This window comes from Neomonachus schauinslandi, chromosome 8, assembly GCF_002201575.2.
Source record: "Neomonachus schauinslandi chromosome 8, ASM220157v2, whole genome shotgun sequence".
Taxonomy (NCBI): domain Eukaryota; kingdom Metazoa; phylum Chordata; class Mammalia; order Carnivora; family Phocidae; genus Neomonachus; species Neomonachus schauinslandi.
Window position 1 is genome coordinate 106,617,967 of NC_058410.1, and position 23,576 is coordinate 106,641,542.

The 23,576-nt window shown below is 53.2% G+C and overlaps 2 protein-coding genes across 2 annotated transcripts; both read right to left on the reverse strand.

Moving 5' to 3' along the window:
* Window positions 1-150: 150 nt before the first annotated feature.
* On the reverse strand, window positions 151-13,150 carry RSPH9 (radial spoke head component 9). Its single transcript, XM_021691877.2, has 5 exons — window positions 12,918-13,150; window positions 9,704-9,869; window positions 7,568-7,697; window positions 6,942-7,088; window positions 151-311 (listed from the first exon to the last, which is right to left on the reverse strand). The coding sequence occupies exons 1-5, from the start codon at window positions 13,142-13,144 to the stop codon at window positions 151-153; spliced, it is 831 nt and encodes a 276-aa protein (XP_021547552.1). The 5' UTR covers window positions 13,145-13,150.
* A 2,583-nt stretch (window positions 13,151-15,733) lies between these two features.
* LOC110581950 (MAD2L1 binding protein) lies at window positions 15,734-19,766 on the reverse strand. The gene is made up of 3 exons (XM_021691876.1): window positions 19,701-19,766; window positions 18,919-19,184; window positions 15,734-16,665 (listed from the first exon to the last, which is right to left on the reverse strand). The coding sequence occupies exons 1-3, from the start codon at window positions 19,744-19,746 to the stop codon at window positions 16,153-16,155; spliced, it is 825 nt and encodes a 274-aa protein (XP_021547551.1). The 5' UTR covers window positions 19,747-19,766; the 3' UTR covers window positions 15,734-16,152.
* Between the last annotated feature and the right edge of the window lie 3,810 nt (window positions 19,767-23,576).

The window sequence follows — 23,576 nt, forward strand, 5'->3', positions numbered from 1 at the left end:
CCCCTGGCACAGCGGCCTGTCCTCAGAGCCTGGACACCAGACGGGGGCAGAGGTGTGGAGAAGCAGTGGGACAGAACAAACAGACCAAATTCACAGCCATTTATGAAAGTAACATTTAGACTCTAATACACTCCCCCTGGCCGGCCCCTGCTACAGCATAAAGGGGAGGTCTATGTTCTTCTCGCCGGTGCCCACGTAGATTGAGCCACAGCTCTTGGTGCGGGGAGCATGGAAGAAGGTGAGGCCTGGCCAGAGTAAGCTGCGCAGCACCACCAGGGCGTTGCCCCTCTCCATCTGGATGCTCCAGGACCCTGGGAGGAGGCAGACAGGAGGGGAGGCCTGGCTGCTGGGGAGCCACAGCTCTGCCCTCTGCAGAGGCCCCCCAGCCCCTTGGGCAGCCTGGCCCGGGTGCTACGGTTCCACTGGGAAAGGGAAGACAATTTAATTATCTGACACTTTACTCCTCGTGATTGCCTTTTAGCCGTTTCACTGCTCATTAAAACCACTTCCAGAGGGAGGGCAAAGGAAATGAAAAGAGGTGAAGCCCACCCCGCTTCATTTTGTTCCTGTCAGCAAGGCTAGTTAAAGGTTGAATGGGGGAGGAAGCGGGAGTCCACAGGCGGGGGAGATGGGGCCCAGCTAGGAGAGGCTCTCTCCAGGCTTCCCCACTCAATACGAGGGGCAGCCCGTCACCGGTGACCTGCAGTCCTGACGCAGTTTGCCCTTCTTGCCCCTTTATTCTCTCGTCCCCAGTCCCAGAAGCCTCTGCTCTGAGATGGATTAGACCTGACCAGGGGCGCACAGAAGTTGAGCTGTTTCAGGCCTCCCAGCTCAATAGCCCGACCTGGCAGCCGGCGGACTGGGAGCCATGCTTGGCGGGAGGGGACTTGGGCTGCAGCTAATGAGCCTTTGTCCATGCTGGGTTCTGCCCTGGATTTTTGCTCCCCAGACAGGAGCAACCCAGCCTGGGGCTGAGTTGTGCAGCCATGAGGACTTGGCGGGAAGGGCCTGATCCAGCTCCAGAACCAAGGGAGGGAGACCCTGTGTGGGAGGAAGGAGCCTGGGAAAATCGCCTCTGGATGCAGATCTGGAGCTTCTATTCCCCTGCGCACTGAGGCCTCTCCCCGGCCCAGCCGCAGCTCTGCTCCAGGCCCTGCCAGAAAGGCAAAGGCTTTGAAGGTTTTGGTGTTGGAACAGCCAGTGATGCGCCGAGGCCTTCATCCGCTGCCAGCTCAGCCCGGCTGCTTGGCTCCCACCACCCCAGCTTCCCACAGGCCTCCTCCCGCCATGGCCCACCCTGGTCACTCCACACCCAACAGCCTCACGGCTCCGTCCCCACCCATCAGGGGCCACCCTGCATCTGAGAGACCTGACCCCCAGGCGCCCTGGGGCCCCATAGCAGCTCAGTCCTGCTCAGGGTGCCACCACCTGCCCGGGTCAAAGCCAGAGCTTTCCAGGTGCATGTAGGTCAGCCGGCACCAAGTGCCACCACCACCTGTTCAGGAGAAGGTGCAGTGGAAGCCAGAGTGTGGCCTTCATCCCGCCCCAAGGCCCACACAGTGCCGGCCAAATGGCATCGAGAGAGAAGAGGGCCCCTGGGTTACCAGAGCTCTGGCTGGGACACTGGGAAGAGGGGGCCCTTTCCTGGCCAGAGAAGGGGGTAGTGTTTCCCCTGGCTCCTACAACTTTCCTCTCTGAGCACCTGAGGTCCTCCACCTCCCAGACCTGCCCTCAGAGTTCTAGAGGCCCTAGCCCGCTGCTTTCCCAGTCGCTCGTTACAGAAAACAGATTCCCTGGGGGGAATGGGAGTGAGGGTGTGACAGAACAAAGTGTCCCCAGTGCATGGCATTCAGCTTTTGGCCAGAAGAACAGACCCCAGGAAGGTATGTTCCCAGCCCCCCCCCCCCCCCTCCAGTCACTCCCACCAGTGCCCAGAGCATCATCTGGGGACAGTCCCTGCCCTCGGAGCCCACAGCCACACAGCTCTCTTGAACTGAAAGCAGGTCAGGCTCTGCCTCACTTCTCTCTGCCCACCCAGGAGGGCAGCTTACAACCTGCCTGGGCCCAAATGCCCTGAAAGAAATGAAACCCTGGAGGCCTCACTCTCAAGTTCACAGTCAACAGCACCTTGGCACACCCTGGCGAGGGCTGACCTTCCCTCGCACAACCTTGGCCACCTCCTACCTCCTGCCTCCAGTAGATGAAGGGGCCCAGACTGAGCAGGGCACCCCCAGCCCCCACCGAGAGCAAGGGGGAGCTGGCAGGGATGCCAGAGAAATGCAGTACCCCCACCGGGGCAAGGGGGCAGCGCCAAGCAGGCTGAAGGGTGCTGGCAGCGAATGGAAGTGGCATGTGAGGGGCCGGCCAGCCAGCAGCGCTGCCTCCCTCCCTCCCTTGCATTCCTGTCACACTCCTGTCCTCCTCTCCTTGTCCCTGGCTCAGCTGGTCGCCCAGGAAACACACACACGCGCACAGACTCTCAACGTGCCAGGAGTCACGTAGCGTCTACCTGGAGAGCGCGGCACTCACTGTCACCTTCACCCACTTGTATTGCAATTGCTGGAAAGGCCGGGCCCAGCCACTGCCACCGCCTCCTCACAGACTCCAGGGGAAGCAGCCTCCTGTGGCCTTGGTCTCTCCTAAGTCTCCCCAAAACTTCCCTCCTGCCCTCTGGCAGCCACTCTTCTCTAACGAGCTGTGTTTTGAGGATGTGGTGGGGGGCAAGCAGGTAAATCAGGGATGGAGCCTCTTGTCAGGAAGTCCTCCTGGGTTGCGTGGGCCCCAGGGGTCTCATAGGGCTAGTGGAAGTCTCAGGCTAGCCTCAGGCAGGCATGCGCATCATGATGACATTCGCGTGCCCTCCTGGAAGAAACGCAGCAAAGCTCTGAGATGGCGTTTGAGGGAGAGAGTGGGCCAGACTGGGGGTCGGGGCTCTCCAGCCACAGCAGATGGTTTTACACTTTCTCTTCAGACCAGCCCCACACAACTGGTCACACACACAGAAATGGCCATCGGTCACTTCTCTCAGGGTGGTCACTCCCCCCTCCCCCCACCAGGGCCACAAGTTATGGTCAAATCCCCTGATGGAAGAGTGCCCTACTCGATGGGCAAGGCCAGGCCTCCTGGTCCAGAAGGCTAAGCACCTGTCAGCCAGGCTTCCAAGGGGCTGGGTGGGAGGAGCCACCTGCACACACCCCCAAGAGAAAGCTGATCTGCCACGGTGTTCCCTTCCTGTTTCCAGTGTTCCTGACTCCCCCGTCGCCCGCCTCCTCCTCACCAGGCCGGCAGGCAGGCCCCATGCTGCCCTCTGCTGCCTGGCTCCTGAATGCGGCAGCCACGCAGCCCCCGGGGCTGGCGGTTCCTGAGATCCGTGGGCTCCAGCCCCTGAGTGGAGTAAGGAGAGAGCCTCTGCCCTCCACCCCCCCACACCCGGCTCTGCTTCCCAGGACACCAGTGACCTTGTTCATGAGGCACCTTCTATTTCACATTTCCACTTCCCATCCTGTTTCATGTGATCTTCCCAAACCTCTGTGAGGCAAGGGCAGTGTCTGGTGGGCGAGGGCATCCTGCTGTCTGGCACGCAGTACCTGCTCAGTGGTTATCTGCTGAGGAGCACTGAACGGAGTGCTGCCTAGAAATCTGGCCCGACCTGGTGCTCCATCTGCCTCAGCTGACTGCAGACAGGCTCAGAGAACTCCTGGCTGGCCCTTCGTCCACCAGGATGATGGTTCTGCCCCCAAAGCTACCCACTCCCACAAAACTCTGCAGACCCCAGGGCAAGGCAGGATGGCTCAGGAAGGCATTGGTGGTAGCAGGCAACATCCCTCCCCATCCTGTCTGCAACCATGGCTGGTCCAGGAACAAGCTGCTGAGCTGGCCTACCTCCATGCACACAGAGAACAGGAGTCCCCGGGGCAGGCCCAACCTATACAATCCCTGCTAACAGGTGACCCAAAGTCCCCCTGAACAATTGCCTCCGTCCCAGAAAGGAAACAATTATCCTACCCGGGCAGAAAACGACTGTCAAATTCCACTCCTCCAGCCAGTGCTGGTGTCCCAGGGAACCCTTCCCTGGGATTTTGGCCCTACTTCACAGCCAGGCCCATTGAGGCTGCTGTCTGCCTTGCAGGCAGCCTCCCAGCAGCTCTTTCAGCTCCTTCACTGGCAGGTAAGGAAGGGAGTCCGGGAGCAAAATCTGAGTGTGCGCTCTTCCCTGGACCACCCACACTTCCACCACCACCCCCCAACACCACAGCCCCAACCAAGTCATCATGAGGAAAAGCTGGGCCTGACTGCCTGGAGGTTTTCTGATAGTGGCTCTGGGAGGCAGGGAGCTGGAGGCCCAGAAGCTGTCATGTTCCCCAAGGTGAGGCCAGGAGCATCCCCCCTCAGGCCCACACACACAGATGCCAGGAGCCCTCGGCCACGCAGTCTCCAGCACTGAAGGCAAAGCCACACGCCAGGGCAGACCGAACCATCAGTTGATCCTTCAGCCCTGAGGCCCGCCATATGGGCAGGATGTCTAGGGCCTCAGGCCACTGCAGCTCACCTAGCTCCCAGGCCCAGGTTCTTACCTCCTGATGAATTCACTTGCCGACTAGACACATCAGGGTGGCCCCAGCATCCTTTAGGAAGATCCCCCAAATTTCCATAGCTTACAACCCCAGCTGCAGGGAGAGACAGCTACCTCCTGTGTCCCCTTTATCCAAAATGAAAGGGCAGACAGGGTTGCTGGGGTTCCCTTAGGTAGACTTTGCTGGGTCCCCACACCCCATCTAGCTGGCTTTGGTCTTGGCTGCAAAGGCCCTAGCACACCCCTCCCTGCTCCCACCGCAGAGGATGAAGCTCCAAAGGGAAGGAGGCACTCTTGGGTCAGTCCCCTAGTCAGCCAGCACTGCGGAGGGAGTGCAGCATCCCTGGGCCCTGGAGCATCCGGCTGCAGGTGAGCCCTGGAGCAGGGCTTTCCAGCCATGCCCAGATTCAGTGGAGCAGGGCTACAGCCCCCAGATTAGCGGTTTGAAGAGGACTTTTCTCAGCCCGCCCCTCAGACCCTGGTGCTGTGTCCCACCACCACAGTGTTGCTGGCTTCCTGTATCCACCAGGGATGTGCAGGCCACTCTGGCTTCCGGCCAGGCTGGGAGCACAGAGTTGGGGGAGATAACGGGAGTCTGGAAAGCGTGTCTTGTGGGGGAGAAGTGCCCCAGCCCCTACCAACCTTCTTTATCTCCCCTGCAGGTCCAGGAGGCCCGTGCTATGCTCAGGGAGGTTTGACTTGGGACCCCCATGTGGCAGAGGCCAGAGTGGCCATTCCTTGCTGGCAGCCCTTAGCCGCTTGGGACCATTGCCCAGCCCCTGGGGCACTGCAGGAGCCATGAAATGGCCTCCAGATCCCTACCTGGCCCCATTCCGTCCTTCTGTGCACCTTACTGTCACAGCTCCCACCGCCTTGCTGTAGGCCTCCTACCCCTTGGCTTCCTCGGTCCTCTTGGCCTGCTCTGACTCCCCTCTAAGGCCTTTTTGCCACTAAAAATAACACTAGTAATAATGACTAATTTTCATTTGAGTCCTTACTATGTGGTAGGCCCTGCTAGAAACATCTTGTATATCCATTAACTCATTCCACTCTCAGAACAGCCCAATGAGGTGAAAAATACCATTATTCCCTTTTAGGAATGAGGGAATGGAGGCACAAGGAAAGTGGGGGGCCTGCCCTGGGATCACACAGCTAGCGAGTGGCAGATTTGGGATCCCAGCCGAGGCTGTCTGATGCCAGAGTCCCTGCCTCCGCCATCCCATCCCCTCCCCCTGGCTGGGAGTGCACATGCTCCCCAGAAGTGGTCCCCCTCATGGTGGGGGCAAAGATTGTCATGCCGTCCCCACTGTCCACTGAAAAGGAAACACTCATCTACTTGACACCACAGTTCATGCCAGAGCCCTGGAGACTAAGGCTCACTGTGTCTGTCCTTGGGTTTCGCTGTCCGAGCCTGCTTCCTCACCTGTAAAACAGGGATGAAACAGTAGCCCCCCCAGGGTGGCTGTGAGGGGGAACGTGAGATAAGGCGTGGAGGGGGCTGAGCACAGCGCCCTGTGCACAGCAAGCAGGGCCATCACTCTCAGGAGTCGCCATTCCTGTCATTATCCTGGTTAGCACTGCCGGCATCCATAGCAGGTCCCTGCAGTGCTCAGAAACCCCAAACGTGGGGAGGGAACGAGGCAGGGTGCTGTGTCAGCACCCAGGGCCTCGGCCCCACTTGCCCAGAGCCTGGCACCTGTTCTGGCAGACAGCCTCCAAGCAAGAGCGTCTTCCCAGGACACACACTTCTCTACTGGCACAGCTCGGGGGAAGGAAATGGGGTCCCTGTGCCCCCACCCCCCAACTGCTGGGGGTGTGCCTGGGCCGGCTGGGCCCTGAAAGACCTCTGAGGCTGTACGTTTTAAGATTAAAACCTACCACGCACATAGCGGGAAGCAAATGTACAGAACTCATTTCCTTAGCAGGTGGTTTGCCCTTCAGTCGCTCAGCACCCACTCCCCGAGCACCGGCTACGTGCCGAGCACTGGATCTATCCCCAAAACTGACAGTTAGGATAGACGTGTGGCTAGTATTTTCAGGGATGTTTTCAGCGATGTTTGGGAGAGGATCCCCAGCCTGCCTCCTTCAAGACTGGTATGGAAATCAAGAGAGGCACTGAGAGACTTCCTGTGTGTGGAATCACATGGAAGACAGTGCCTCCTTTTGTCTGAAGACATGTACCAACTGTTTATTATGAGCCGAGCCCTGGATTGGGCCCTGGGGAAGCCCTCACCCTCAGGGAACCCCAGTGAACCACCAGTTCCCACTCGGGCCCTTGGTTCCAATCTCAGAGGAGAATGGCAGGTGGCATGACCCACTGCTCTGACCTGGAGGCAGATCCAATGTCCTCCAAGTCATAGGCTATTACCTTTGGGGATGTCATGCTCTAAGGAGTCCATGAAGTCCAGGGAGGGGTCCAAGTCAGCCTTCTCAAGCAAGGTCTTGTTCTTCAGCTCAACAGGCTCCCTGAAGTGGAAGTAGGAACTAAGCTTCTTGGCTTCAGATAAGGACAGTCCTAAAAAGAGGTGGTAGGTAGGAAGGGATGGTCGTTCCCAAACCCCACAGCCTCCCTTTCTCCCTGCATGAGGACCACATGGAGAGGCCTGCAAAGGACTCAGTCAGATACTGACAGAACTAAAGGGAGAAAAAGGAGTTGTGGTTTGTCAGCCCAGCCTTGCTCCAGACCCTGCGATGAGAAGACACCAAAGAGGAAGAAGGTGGGAAAGGCAGGGAGCCCAGATGGCCAAGCCCTGGGACCCAGATGGCCAAATGCTCTCCTACCCTCAGGCAGAAAAGAGTCAGGGTCCAGTGACTGGGCAGCCCATGCCAACCCACCAATGCCAGGCCATGGAGCACATCCTCCCAAGTGATATGGCCACAGCTGGTCTTTCTCTGAGGAAGTGGGACAGGTTCCCCAGGACTCCCAGAAATGTGTCTGACTATGCTTGGGAAGAGATGCCCTCCTGCCCTTGAGAGGGGCCCTGGAGACCTCACCTTCAAAGGTCCGATTGACGTGGATAGGTCCAAAAGGGGTCTTAAAAAGGGCTCCTCGGGGGATGACTGCCACAGCCTTGTCAATCTGGTCAATGACAGACACCAAGCGGGTCTCTTCCTTGATCTGGACCTGAGGAGACAGGAGACAAGCCAACCTGTGAGAGTGCTGTGCCCACTCACCCCTGGTGCAAGGGCCCTCTGCATGACCACCTGACCTGGCTCACCACCACGTAGATGCCAAGTCCATGGAAAATCATGTTGGGCAAGCCCTCGCCTTTCCTCCTCTCAAGATTCCCTCTCTCACTCCCTCCCTTCCTTCTCTTCCTTCATTCCTCTCTCTTTTAAATTGGTAATACATCCTGATGGTGCAATATTTAAAACTACAAAAAAAAAAAAAATAGCAGTCTCTCTCACCCCATCCCTGACCCTCCAACTGCCCTCATTGGAGGCAACCACTGTTAATGGTTTTTTATGTACTCTTCCAGAAACATACCATCCTATCATCATATGTAAATGTTGCTTATTTTGCCTTTTTAAAATATAAACGCAATCCTGATCACTGTAGAATATTTAGGTAATATAGAAATAATTTATAATATACTCCACAAAGAATTAAAACCATTCATCATCCACCTCCTAAAGATAATCACTAATAACATATTGGCATACTTCCTTCTATTCTCTTTTCTGTGCATATATTTAAAACAAGAGTCTCAGTTCATATAGTTTCAGATCCTATGCTTTGACTTAACATCTCTCAAGCCCCACCCCATATTATAACATTTTCATGCGGATGAAATTGGTTACAATCAATATCAAGGGCAACCCTGAATAAAAGGACTTCGCAGCAATGTCTGGAGAAAAGCAGCACTTGACAGGGAAAACGTGTCACCAGGGGCCCCGAGAGTCACCCCGCCACCTATTTCCCAGGAGCTGCCCACTGGAATTTTTACACATTAGATGGAAACGAATGCTTTACACATGCCTAGCCCAGGGCCTTCACATAAGTTGCTTCATTTAACCTGTACAAGATTACGAAGTAGATATAATTATCCCACTGTTTGAGAAAATACACCTCAGGGAGGTTGAGTTTGTCAGGTGGGGTGGGGGAGAGGGGTGGGGACGGAAGTTGAGGCATCATAGGCCTCGACTGAGACTTTTGGCCTCACCCAGGTTCAAGGGCACAGGCTGTGCTTTGAACTCCAGGTTTGTCTAGTTTCAAAATTTGCACTCCGTATTTTTTGACCCAGCAGTTCCATTTCTAGGAACTGAAACTTCAGAGAGCATACACACGTTGGAAGTGACACCACATACAAGGTCATTTGGTGTGGCACTGCCTGTCAGAGCTACAACTCGGAGACGTCGTGCATTTCCACGACGAAGACACTGGTCCGACTGTGGGACGTTCACACACAGTAAAAACAATAGGGGAGGCTCTTTAGAGTACTGACACAGAAAGAGCTCCAAAACATATTAGGTGAGAAAAGCAAGATGCAGAACTGTGTGCGTAACATCTGCCATTTGTTTTGTCTTAAGATCAAAAGAGACTATGTAGAGGTCAGGTATTTGCTGAGGCTTGTATTTGCATCAAATATCTCTGGAAGTAGAGCTTCTGAAACTTTAATGTGTATTCAAATCCCCTGGGACTATGTTAAAAATTCCGATCCCAATACCAGCTGGAGAGTGTGCATTTCTAACTCACTCAGGCCGTGGTGATGCTTCTGATCCAGACAGCACTTTGCGTAGCAAGACGTGGGCATGCACACACGTGCAAAATGGGTTACGTTAATGTCCCCCAGAAAGAGGACCTGGGGGACTGGCAGACAGGGATGAGAGGGGCACTTTGCTAAATTCCTCTTTGTGCCTTCAAATTGCAAATCATGTGGATATATTATCCAGTAAAATAAAAACTGATAGATACGAGAGCCTGTGCGCATCCCATTACCCCATAGCACAACACAGACCCCCTCCCCCAGCCCCCGCCCAGAGCCAGGCTCCCGACAGAGCGGCCTGTCCACTCTCCACCCTGTCACACAGGAGCTGTGTGGCTTTATGCTATTGCCCCCGTAATTTCTATTGGGCTGGGCTTTGGATGGCCCAGGCTCTCTCTGTCCTCCTGCTCTCGTCTTCACTCACCACTACTTCTTCTTCAAAGACCTTTTCACCCTCACTCATCTTCTGCAGCTCAGTGTGTTCATATTCATGCGAGGGGTCCCCCATGAAGCGGCCCTTCACCACAGACGTCTGCAGCACCATATCCTCCGTGGCCGGGGGCAAGAGGCTCCACTCCATGCAGTTCAGGCTGCCAATGACATCCCCATGATCCTGGTTTCCAGGCTTCCTGCCACCACCCCTTCTCTTGAGGATGAAGCCCAAGAAAAATGTTGGGAGTCACACCTCTCCCCTTCCAAGGCCTAAGTGCCTATGGTGCACCCTACCCCCGTGTGTGAGGCAAATTCAAATTTATTTCATAAAAAGTCAAGGTCACAAAAGCTTTGTAAATACCAAAATTCCAAAAAGCTTTTTCCTAGATAACTGCACTGTGAAATTCCTGATGAGCTTCTAGAAGCTGAACTTTCCTCAATTACAAGCGCTTCTGTTTTGGTAGGCCCCAAATTCATGCTCCGCCTGCCTACTGAGCCAACAGCATGGCCACATTCCCCCATTTCTCAGGAAAGCCGGTCCCAGGCTCCAGGACCTGTCCTCTGAGGTCTCCAGCACTGACCAGCCCAGTCCCTTCTTCCCCACTCCTGCCAGGAGAGGGCGTCCTCCCACTCCTCTCTAACCCACTCAGCCTGTTGGGGTAGGCCTGCTCACCTTTCCACCCTTCTAGAACTCTCCACGGGCTCCTTTCTCAACATCAAAACTTCTCAGCTTTCTAAAACAACAGCCCTGAAAGCCATGCCCTGCTAGAAAATAGTCTTTTCCCGTCCCTCACTCCTCTTCTCCAGTTCTAAACAATAATCTCAGAACAACTGGCCCCGTGGAAGCCTTTCCTCCCCTCACCTTCACTCTGCCCACTACACGGTCACTTCTGCCCCTGCCACCCCACAAAACTACTTAGGAGGACATCCTCAGGACCTAAAAACCAACAAATGCATCTCCCTTCTCTCTCCTCCACTGCCCTAAGCATTCCCAGGGATCTATTCTCACCCCTCTTTTCTCTCTGCAGGCTGGCCCACCTGACTCCCAAGGCCCTAGCTACTGCCTAGTTGGTATCCAGAACCCAACCACCTCTCACCACCTCCACTGCCCCCCGCTGGTCCAAGCCCCTATCTACTCTTACCTAGATACAACGGTAACCTCCTAACTGGTCTCCCCAAATCCATACCTGCTCCCCTTTCAGTCTAGTTCCCACCCAGCTGCCAGATCATGTCTCTGTGTAGAAGCTTCCAAAGACTTCCCATTGAGCCAAGTCCTTGCAATGCCCCACAAAGCCCTCTGGTCCCTTACCTCTCTGACTTCATGTCCTATAATGTTCCCTCCTCTCCAGCCACACTAGACTCTAAGGGTTTCGACCAACACTAAGTACACATCTGCCTCAGGGCCTTTGCACTTGCCTGGAATTCTCTTCCCTCAGATGAACACAGAGCTCACTCAGTTGCTTCAGGGCTCTTCACATATGTTACCTTATCAGAGAGACTATCTCTGACCATCCTATTTAAAACAGTACCGCATCCTGTATTCTCTAGATCTGCGATCTTTGTGTTTATTTATTGTCTCCCCTCCCCCCCACCCCCACACACTATAATATAGACTCCATGAAGACAAGGACTTTGTCTCATTTACCACTGAATTCCTCGTGCCTGGATCAATGCCTGGCACATAGTAGGTGCTGAAGAAATAAAAACTTATGGAATAAAATGAGTCCCAAATCTCTATCTTCAGTCCAGATGTTTTGTCTGGACTCCGGGTTTGTACTTTAATATGCCTCCTTATGACCCTGCCCCGCCCCCCACAGTCACCTCATACCAAGTTCAATGGGGCTTTCCTAGTCCTGCTTCCTGAATTCTGTTCCAGTGAGTGGCACCAGGACTAACCCAGCCGCCTTAGCTTCTCCACCTCTCCCATTCAGGCCCCAGTCTGGCCAGTGCCACCGCTTACATCTTTCCAACCCATCCCCTGACCTACAGTCCCTCAGCTACCTCTCCCTTGCAGTCTCCTTCATTTGGACACTGCAACAGTCTCCTGGATGCTCACCCACTTCAGGCTGGCCTGAGCAGGCTCTTCTTGCTTAAGGCCCCTGAATGGCTCTCCAGCTCTCCATAGCCCCTGAACAAATCCCCAGACTCTCCATCCAGTCTACGTAACACCCTGGCCTGCCGTTGTCAGGTTTACCTACCTGCCGTTCTCCCAAACACTCCAAGCCCACTCCAGCCAAGTTTGCAGAACTCTTCCCTCTAACTGGCATGCCTTTCCCCCACACCTTCCTGGGGAACTCCGGATCAGCTTTCAGATCTCTCTTAGCAATTTTTATTTCATTGTTCTCTAGAAGGCCCCCCTCGGTCCCCCTTTGCATACCCCTCTATCCTGGGATTAACACTTTGCTTTAATTGCTGGGTTACATATCGGTCTTCCTTCCTAGGATGTGAATAATTTGGAGACAGGCGAGTCTTAGCCATCTTTGTAACCCCAAGTCTACAAAGAATGCCTCCAATCAATGTTGGATTGATGCATGGACAGATAAATGAAGTCTCCAACTCCCTGCGGCTTGAATGGCTTGTTTTGTAAGGTGGTGAGCTTCCCGACGTCGCTGGGGGTAGTCAAGAAAGAGGCGGGGTGGCCTTGCAGGGAAGGTAGCGTCTGGGGAATTTCCCCCAGTTCTAAATCCCTCCTCTCCCTTTCTGCATTCGTTCTTTACTTCCTAGAGCGCCTCCTTTTGTGAGCCAACTCCTCCACCGAAGATACTTCTGGACCCGCTTCCAAACAGCACCTCATTACCCTTTAGGGCTTCTGACCCTTCTCCAAGCTGTGCTCTTCAGAATGCCAGGCCTGCACCCGGCGTCTACTCCAGGTCCCCATTCTCCGGGACCTTTCACCTTTCTCCGCCTCCGTTCTTGACCCTGTCTGTATTATAAGCCCACCTACGTCCAAATTTCTCTCCCCCCGCCCCTGCTCCGCGATGTTCTCAGGTCCCGGCCCCTTAATCCTCACCAGCTTAGTTGCGTCCCCGGCCCCGCCCCCTGGGCCCTTCTCCAATTGGGTCTCCCCAGACCCTGTCCACCCGCTGCCCGGAGCCCGTCGGCCCCACCCCTTTCGAGTCCTACCACGCCCACCCCTTCCCGGCCGCCCGGTGGCGCCCCCTTCAGGAGCCAGGGACCGCCGCTGCCTGCTAGGGCGTCGCCTCAACCTGTAGAGAGTCTTGCGTGGTGCGAGCTGGTCCTCACTCAGGCCCTGCGCGATGTAGTAATCGGCGACGAGGCCGAGGATGCGGCCCCAGAAGAGGACCCGATCGTAGCGGTAGTCGCGCTTCACCAGCGTAAGGGAGGTGAGCAGCGAGGCCCGACGGTCGGGGCTGAGGCCCTGCCCGCTGCCGGACGCCAGCTCCAGCGACAGCAGGAGGCTCTCCGCGTCCATTGCGCCCACGGCTCTGATCAACGCCCGCCAGGTTGCCAGGAGAAGCTGTCTCCATGGAGACCTAAAGCTCTGCCCTTCCGTCGGGCAGGAAGGATTCCACCCACCCGGCCGCCCCCGGCCCCGCCCTCCCGGAACCTCAGGCCCGCCCTGCTCCCGACACAGCCCTTCCTTCCCCAAGTCTGGGCACACACTGGCTCCTGTCCTCGGTCCTTCCCGCGTTGGGGACCGCACGTGTTCTGCTGTCACGGTAACGGCGTGGTTTCCCCTAACATAGGTAGCCTACCGTGTGGGATTGAAGGTCCCCAGTTCCATGGATATTTTTGCCTTTTCTGAGCCTTTCCAACAGTTGAATAACTTGAGTCCTCACCACCGTATATGCAATGAGGGCTTGGGGAGAAAAATAACCCAACAGTAACGTTAGCTGTATTATTTCACTCCAGTTGTGTCCCTTCTTGGCCTCAGAATTGTGTGAAGAAAAGAATTTGAGATCTTGGCTCTAATAGTCTAGGAATCTAAGACAATTAACCCCCACCCCAAGCCAGGTCCTACAGAGTGGGGGGGGGGGGTCCATCGTTCCATTCTCCTCAGTCTTCATGAGATGTCTCTCTTCACCCCTTCCATAGGACTATTCCACCCAAGTGACAAATGGAGACCTAGGCACTGGGGCAAGGCCCACACCTTGGGGGAGCAGGGTGTGAAGAGAAGTACAAAAAGGATGACATCACCTGCCACCTACATTTAGCTACCTCGGCCCTACAACTGTTGCTTTTAGGCCCAAATGGTAGCAACATAGAAAAGGCCAGAACCCTACTGCAGCTGGGGCTTTTCACTCCCTGGGTTAGAGACTACGTCACATCCAACTCCAGAGTCCCCAGCCAAGGTCAAACAGGTGAACAGATGCCTCAGCAAGCCTGCTGTCAAGGAAAGAGATGGGATGTGTTGAATTTTTTAAGATTTTATTTATTTATTTGAGAGAGGGAGAGAGAGAGAGAAACAGAGAGAGGGCATGAGCAGGGGGAGAGGGAGAGGGAGAAGCAGACTCCCCACTGAGCAGGGAGCCCAACAGCCCGTTGTTAATATTAACTGACCTTTTCATTTCTGGATTCCTTTGGAAAGGACTCATGCAATCAGAATGACGTGGTCCCCCGCGCCAAGCCAAGAGAGAAATAAGTGTCTAAATTACCCAGATAATTACTTTGTTTTGATTATCTGGGCATTGCTTATGAAGGCTTTTACAATTTGAGGGAGCTGACTTGGCCTAAGGTGTTTTCCATCTCAGAACAATCTGTAACTCCCTTGTCCAAAACTCTTCCTCCCCGTAGAGCCCTCACCCTGTCCATTCCCAAGTAGGATATGGCCCCAGTTCCTCTTTTGTAATGCAGTATCCTCAAACCAAAAACCAGCTGAAATTCTAACTGGTGGAATATGCTTCAAGTGGTCACAGCACCAAAAATCACCCAAACCTTTTGTCCTCGCTGATTCCAGATGTACTGACCACTTATTACCGGCAGCTTCCTTGTCAGGAACCATGGTCTGAAGCCAGGGAAGGGAGTCCTGCAGATTTCCAATGCTACCACCTTTGGCAGAGTGAGCCTGCTTATTTCAGAGTAAAACCACACAGGCCATACAGCACAATGTACAGTACTCAGCCTCTGGAGCCGGGTGGACTGGGTTAGAATCCAGGTTTCACTACATAAGCAAGTTATTCTATTTCCCAACCCTCATCTGTAAGATGGGAACAACACATACTGTGGAAGGTTGTTACATGAGATCATGTATATAAAGTGCTTAAAACACAGTGTAAAATTTAAACCATGTTTTATGTTTTCTTAACATAAAACATTCTTCGTAAAACATAAAAAATAGTATATATTTATACTGTCCCCATTTACACACATACACACACACACACACAAACCTGCCTATCTCCAACACCAGCAGGGTAAGGACTCTGTCTTCAACTTGCTTCCAAGAAACAAGCAGGTGTTCTCAGGGACAAAGAGCATCAATGCTTAGCAGTCAGGATGGCAACAAGCCAGAGAAGAGCAAAGATCAGGATGGCCAAGTCAGAGGCGCAGCTGAGGGGAAGTGCCGCAAGTGGGAGAGTGGGGTGTGCCTAAGGACAGTGTGGCCAACAGGGACTGCCCGCAGCCGCCAGACGACGGCAATGCAGACAGGCTAGGCAGAACCCCCGAAGGGACAGCTGGCCTCGGGAGCTGTTCCCACGGGTTTGCAGCTTTGCAAAGGCCCTCTCAGTTTTCCTTTCTCAGCCCAATCTCTCAGCCCCTTTTCCCCTGTGTGACCTTTGGCACACATACCGTAATGATCACAAAAACCCCTATGTGGCAAGGAAAGGAGGTCAGGCTAGCGGGTAGCTGATGAGGACTCTAGTCCCAACTCTGACATCAAAGTGTTACAGAACCTTAGCCAAGTCCCTTCACTTCCCAGATGGGCCTAGGGCTGATGAAGAGAAAGAACCATCAGTAAAAACAAAAGAAAGAACCAAAAAAAAAAAAAAAATCCTAGAAGCCCTGAAGCATAAGAGGCCAAGGAGAAAGACAAAATAATCTTAACCCTGGAAATCTTTAAGCCAAGAGTTACAGGATAATTTAATGCAAATCCATTCATTTTTTTTATATTCAACTTCATTATGTCCCTAGTAAAAATTCTGAAAGACCACAGCAAAAAGCGTAATAGGGCCACTTCCATAAGAGTGTCTGTCTATGGGCCCACATTTGCTTTCCAACCCGAACAGAAATGCCTGACCCAGCACCTTCTGGGAAAACCAACCTTCGATTCAAAGAGATGTGTTCAGTGATAATTATGACAGCCACAGCCACAAAACCAGCCCACCAGGAAGTCTAAGGAGGGGAGGCAGGCAGCTGGAAGGACAGAACATTCCTCTCACCAGGAAGCAACTCCAGCTCCAAGCAAGAGATGGGTGACTTGATGCCACAGGGGCAAAGATCATTTAAGCCATTGTGTTCACGATGAAGAAGCACCCCCATTCACTCATGGAAGCCTTTAAGTGTCACTGGTGCCTGGAACCAAATGTAATCCTCCCAGGCCGTGGCTGGGATAGAGGGTCTGCCACAGGACAGGGTCACAGTCAGTTTGTGGCCACGGGTGGGCACTCGGTAGTTGAGTTTGGGTCGAAACCAATCTTCTCCACAGTCCCGGTGCCCCTGTGCCATGACAATGGTGCCCATGAGCGGAGGAGCCTGGAGCTCACTGAAGGCATCAGCCATGAAAATGGCTCGGAAGAGACGGCGCAAACAAGCTGCTGTGCTCAGGCTCTGGTCCATGCTGTTGGGGGCCAAGCGGGACAAGTCAAGCTCGTAGAACTCCTTGGGACTTAAGGCACTGCCACCAAGGAGGATAAGCACGCGGGGTACTAATGTCCGGGCAAAGAAACCCTCTAGATGGCTGAGGACACTCTCCAGTTCTGCCAGGGCTTGTTGGCATTTCCTGCTGCTCACCTCAGTGGTGGCCCGAGCTTTCTTCTTCATCGCATCTTCGGCCTGTGAGGACAAAGACCAGTGAAAGGGAAGGACGAGATGGGGGAAGCTAATGCCCTTTGAAGAACCCTGTGGGGATGCAGTATACTTCTGGGACTGGGTTTCCATGGCCATGACACTGGGTTTTTATCAGAGGGCAATATATTTAAAAAGGAAAATGCATTCTTTGTACAAAATCATACCTTTCCCATGCTCAGAACAGCAAAGACAGTACTCTGAAGCAGGAGGGCATCCAGAAATAAGCAACTAAAATAGTCAAGGAGAGGGCGCCTGGGTGGCTCAGTCGTTAAGCATCTGCCTTCGGCTCAGGTCATGGTCCCAGGGTCCTGGGATCGAGCCCCACATCGGGCTCCCTGCTCAGCGGGGAGCCTGCTTCTCCCTCTCCCACTCCCCCTGCTTGTGTTCCTGTTCTCGCTGTCTCTCTCTGTCATATAAATAAATAAAATCTTTAAAAAATAAAATAGTCAAGGAGATTTGGTGGCATGGCAGGTGGCAAACTTTGCTGTGCCATGAGTGACAACAGGAAATGAGGATAATCTGGATTAATAAAGGGGATTCTGGAGTTGGTCTTCCAGTTAAATGTGGAAAATTAAACACATGCTTATTTGTGGTCCCATCTAAAATACTACTAAATGAGATAAAAAGGAAGGGAGGGAGGGGAGAAAGAAAGGGAACTCCCAAGGGCAAAGAGAACTGGGAAGCAGACAAAGGTAACCACAATTTCTGGAAAAGAGAAGGCAGATGGAAGAATTCAAGGGAGCTGAATACCAAGTGCTAAAAGAGGGAACCCCCCATGAAAAGCAAACCGATTCACACTGCAGAACCCCAGAAGGGCTCAGGAATTGACAATTTAGGTACCACAGAAGAATGAACAGAGAGGAACTGAGTGAAAACCCATGTGAGGACCCTTAGATCATCTCCCAATTTCCTCCACCCAGTCTTCTCCAGAGAGAAGACTTTCCATACTGATGTTTTGGGAGTTCTCCAAAGAAACCACTAGGTTCCTACCCAATATCCTCAGAGTGAAGTCTACAGCTCACAAGGCCCAGCCATGCACACAGAGCTTTCATTAATTTATTCTTAAATATTCATCAGACACAGAATAAAAGCCTCTAACATGAAAGTCAGAGACCAAAACAAATAGGAAACTGAGAAACTGAACAGAGTAAAAGTTCAAAAATACAATAATGAATATCCTCAAGTAAGAGAAGATCATATAGACATGAAACAACAGGATGGTATAAAAAAGAAACATGGAAAAAATTAGAAAGAGCTCTTAAGACTATGATCACAGGGGCGCCTGGGTGGCTCAGTTAGTTAAGTGTCTGCCTTTGGCTCAGGTCAGGATCCCAGGGTTCTGGGTCTGAGCCCCATGTCAGGCTCCCTGTTCAGCGGGGGTCTGCTTCTCCCTCTGCCCCTCCCCCACCCCGACTCATTCTCTCTCTGTCTCAAATAAATAATCTTTTTTTTTTTGAAGATTTTATTTATTTATTTGACAAAGAGAGAGAGGGAGAGCAGGAACACAAGCAGGGGGAGTGGAAAAGGGAGGAGCAGACCCCCGCTGAGCAGGGAGCCCGATGCAGGGCTGATCCTAGGACCCTGGGATCACGACCCAAGCCGAAGGCAGACAGACACTTAATAACTGAGCCACCCAGGCACCCCATAAATAAAAAATCTTAAAAAAAAAAAAAAAAAAAAGATTATGATTGCCAAAGAAAATTATAAAAGTGTTAGAATATAAAGTCAAGGAAGTCCCCCAGTAAGTAAAACATAAAAATAAAGATGGGGGGTGCCTGGGTGGCTCAGTCAGTTAAGCGTCTCCCTTGGGCTCAGGTCATGATTCCAGGGTCCTGGGATCAAGCCCTGCACGGGGCTCCCTGCTCAGTGGGAGGCCTGCTTCTCCCTCTGCCTGCCGCTCCCCCGGCTTGTGCTCTATCAAATAAATAAAATCTTAAAAAAAACCCACAAAGACAAAGGGATGAACATCTGGGGAGAAAAGACATTAAAATTAAAAGGTCAGTTCATCAAGTCCAAATGCAACACAATAGCAGTTTCAGAAAAAGAAAATGAGAAAATGCTGGAGGGTTAGACTATCAAAGACTAGGGTGGGGAGAAACTAAAGCCATGCGGCTGAAACACATTCCTTACAGCTGTTGAGGCTGACAGGGCCTGAAGATTCCTCAGAACCCCTTTTCACCTGCCTACCGTGTACAGTCACAGTCTCCTCACCAGCTTTCTCCCAAAGCCTGTGCCTACCTGGGTAGAAGGTTTTCGATAGAAGTGCTTAAGTTGTTCATAGGGCAGAGGCAGTTGTTGGCGCTGGTACATGATATGTTTTAGAAGTTCACAAGTAAACCGACAGCAGCCTTCCTGGCTCACAGGCCCGGGAAACACCACTGGCACCATGCAGTCTCTGGGGCGAAAGGGCTCCGAAAGGTTGGGAGGTTCTTGAGTAGAGGTAGTCTCAAGTAGTTCTATCTGGGGGGCGTGGGTTTCCTCTGACTTCTCATACCATTCCAAATCTAGTAGGTGCGCAGAGGGACAGAAGAGAGACAAAAAATTTAAAAGCCAGTCAGTCTTCTCATTCCCTTGTACTGGGGAGGGGACAGCCCGACACATTCCCTCCGCAAACTCCTTGAGGGTGGTGGCGGGGAGATTCCAGACCCCAGTCGCCTAAGATGATTTCAGTGACGGCTGGATGGGGAATGGAAATGGGGGAGGGAGAATTTCGGACGCCGTGACTAGGGCTCCGCTCAGAAAGTGGAGGCCCTAACCCGGGGAAATTCGTTTACACTAAGAGTAATCAAGCGGGATCCAGAACGCCGCGGAGAGGAAGACAGAGTAGGGACGAACCAATGGGATCCAGGACCGAGGGGGCGATGGAGTACCTGGAGCCGAGCGGGAGCCAGGAGGGACGCCGGCAAATGGGGGCAAGGAAGACGGGCCAGAGAAAGGGTCATGGACTAAAAGACTGGATAGCGGCGGTAGGGAAGAAACAGGTCCCCAAGGCTCCCCGAGCTCCGAAGCCCAGGCCTTACCAAGTACTGCAGGCCGGCACAGCACTTCCGGCTCCGGAGCCGCCATCACGACCTCCTCCCGCTTCTCCGTGCGGTTTGAATAGGCGCCTCGCGGGGTATCATGGGAAGCCCTTGCCTCCACTTCCGGCTCGACTGGGACGAGTGGGGGCGCGGCGCCGCCGCAGTGGTGGAAGCTGGGCGGGGTTGGGATTTGAGCCCGGTGCTCTCTCCGAACACTCCTGCACGGGTTCCGCCGAGCCCTTCCCCCACAGGGAACCCACGCTCTCTCAGCCACTGAGGTCTGCCTTCCAGAGGACACTCGCCCTCACGCACCCATTCTCTCCTGCGTTCACTCTTCACTGTGCACCTACTTCGTGCCAGGCCCTGTCCTAGGTGCTGGAGCCTCTGGCAAACAAGCAGAAGGCGGTTGCTGTCCTAAGGGGTTTGCTGCCTAGAAATACGATACCATGTGATGAATTATATACCGTGGGGTGTGCACGGGCTGTGGATAGAAGAACCGGCCACCTAAGCTAGCGGGGTGGTCCCAGAGGAAATGTGCCCAGGAAACTGTGACCTATAGGATGAGTAAAAGTAAAGAGGAGGGCTTAGGTATCCTGGAGACCTTGAGAGACAAGAGCATCCTCCATTCAAGGAATGAAAAGAGTTCAAGGGCGCCTGGGTGGCTCAGTAGGTTGAGTGAGGGACTCTTGATTTGGGCTCAGGTCATGATCTCAGGGTCAGGACATTAACTCTGCAAGGGGCTCTGCGCTCAGTGCCAGAGTCTGCTTGAGATTCTCTCTCTCCCTCTCCCTCTGCTCCTCACCCACGCACGCTCTCTCTCTCTAAATAAATAAAAAAATTTTAAAAAGGAAAGAAAAGAGTTCAAATTATAAAGAGTTAAGGCTGTGGCAGACAAACAGGATCCAGATCATGGTAAAGCTTTACATGAGCTTTACTCAGCGCCCCAAATAAATCTTTTTTAAAAATGGATTGAAGGGGTGCCTGGGTGGTTCAGTCGGTTAAGTGTCTGCCTTTGGCTCAGGTCCTGATCCCAGGATCCTGGGATCAAGCCCCGAGTCAGGCTCTCTGCTCAGCAGGGAGGCTGCTTCTCCCTCTTCCTTTGTGCCTCCCCTCCACTTGTGCTCACTCTATCTCTCTCTATCTCTCAAATAAATAAATAAAATCTTTTAAAAAATAAAATGGATTGGGGCACCTGGGTGGCTCAGTTCGTTAAGCGACTGCCTTCGGCTCAGGTCATGATCCTGGAGTCCCAAGATCGAGTCCCACACTGGGCTCCCTGCTCGGCAGGGAGTCTGCTTCTCCCTCTGACCCTCCCCCCTTTCGTGCTCTCTCTCTCAAATAAATAAATTTTAAAAAAATAATAAAATGGATTAAAGATCTAAACATAAAAATAAACCTCCAAACTCCTTTAAGAAAATATTGGGGAATAATTCATAATCTAGCAGTGGGGTTACCCTAGGCATGACACAAAACCAAGAAAGTATAAATGGAAAGATTGCTACTTTGAATTTATTTTTAAATTTTTTTCATTTTTTTATTTCATTATTTATTTGTCAGAGAGAGAGGGAGAGAGAGAGAACAAGCAGGTGGTGTGGCAGGCAGGGGGATTGGCAGGCAGAGGGAGAAGCAGGCTCCCCGCTGAGCAAGAAGCCCAACTCGGGACTCGATCCCAGGACCCTGAGATCATGACCCGAGCCGAAGGCAGACGCTTAACCAACTGAGCTACCCACGTGTCCCTGAATTTAAAACTTATGTAAAGGTACTCTACACAAAGAATAAATGACTAATTATATACCAGGAAAAATTGTGTGTGTGTGTGTGTGTGTGTGTGTGATCCCATAGCCAAACACCTCATAAGCAACCCCTCCAGGAAACCAAACACACCTACTACCTTCCATCTCCCAGGACCCTGATCTCCTCCTAGACAGTCATTCCTGTTTAGTCTACTCCTCTGCCAGCCTTCACTCCTGTCCGTGGTAAGCTAGGTTGTTCAAGAATGGGATATCAGAATAGGTTATCCCCTCCCATTTCTTAGAAGAAATTCTCCACTTAGGAGAAAAGAGGATTGGGATGGACGAAGTGAAATTTTGTATGTTGGGTCATTGAAAGACACAAGGAGATGAGAGGATGAGTGTTATCAGGCAAGTGCAGCAGGCCCTGGTTATCAAGGGAACACAGAGTTGGTGGTGGTGAGAATGTTGGGGGAATAGTCTTGGCTCTCCCTTCCAACTTCCATCCTTCTTGAGATCTCTTACTGAGTTCCTCAGTCTCAGCCTCTAAGTAGCAGTTTTCCTGGCAGGGTCGTGCCCCTGGCTGGAGTTGACCTCTGCAGCATTACCTTCCTTTCGCTGAATAGGGTGGAAAAGAGAGAAGTCATGCGTGCTTTCAACCACTGAAGACCGCAAAACTGGCTGGATCTGCTGGGCCCTTTTGCAGATTTTGGTCCTTCTGCTTCCATGGCTTTGGGGAGTTATGCCTTGTGGAGAGCAACTGAATGATAAGTAACCCACCTCCCTCCTTGTAGTCTTGAGGGGAAGCCATGGACTCCACGAGGTCTGAACCCCTGAAAGGATCACCAGAGGTAAGTCACTGTTGCGGCTTCTAGTTTTCCAAGGAAAACTGAGACCTGGAGGGAAGGGTCGTTTTATTTCCTGGCTGTGTGAGAGCATCTCGATGTTTGTGAAAGAGGGGAAGTGGACATAGGGTGAATGGTGAATCATGGGACAGCCATGGGGCTAGGAATTGAACCCTGGCGTCCTGACTCCCAGCCCTGCAACACTAATTGCTTCTCCACTCTGCCTTTCCAGTGTCTTGTGCGCTGGTTTTCTGTGGCTGAGTGTTTATTCTTTGCCGACTGCAAGAGCCCTAAAGAGCAAGAGAGATGGCTTGGCGAGAAAGTCAAAAGTCAGTAATCCCGGGCCCTTGGCCAAGTTTCTATTGCCAGCCACTTCTCCCAGCCACAGCCCTAGCAGTGGCTGACGTAACCCGAGCCCCAGCCCCGCCCCAAGTAGGGGCCAGGCGCCTCCTACGGGCCTGGCTATTTTAAAACTAAACTCGCTGTGCCGGGATTGGTTCAGCTTCAAAACAAAGGGGAGGGGTAATACTCGCTAAGGGCATCCTTGTAGCCCTCGGGCTGCAAGGCTGGTTTATAGGTTCGGGCCTCGTGTCGGTGGCACCGCGGTGTCTCGGGTTGCTAAAACCAGCCCCCGGAGGGTACCAGCCTGGTAATAAAGTAGTGACTACTGGGTAAAGGTGGCATAATCATCGCAACAATAACAGCCGTAATTAGGCTAACCACCATCTGCCTCCGCCCTGGCATTCGCCCTGACTCACGCCGACGGCACGCCAGCTGTCGGGGAAGAAACTGAGGCAGGGGCGGAGCCAGCCGGCTGGAGGGACCAGTCGCCCTGAATTTTGCAGCTCTCCGGGTCCAAAACCTGTTGTCTGGGATCTCGCTAAGGGGCCAAACCAAGGAGTGCAAAGCTTGATTCTGATGTAAGCTCTCTCCACCTCGGGTGACTGCACCACCCCCAGGCTGCGGGTCCCTAATCTTTTCCGCCAAGGAGGCCCTAGGAAAAGACCCGCTCAGAGCAAGGAGATTGGGAATCAGACTACAGCTCCCCTAGGCCTTTGCGTGCAAAGGCGCACTCCTTGCCTACGCCCCGAAGCCTCGCCGCGGCCCCTTGAGCTGCAATGCCTCCTGGGAATTGTAGGGCATCGGCAGCTCATTTAGGAGAGGTCCCAGGCTTGAGGACTCTATCTCCCGTGGTGCCCCGCGGCTGTTTCTGACGCGACCCCGGGCCAGAGAAGGGCGGGGGCGTGGCCTGCGGAGGGCCCCACCCCGCTCTCCTCTGGCTGGCCCGACGCGGCGGTGGC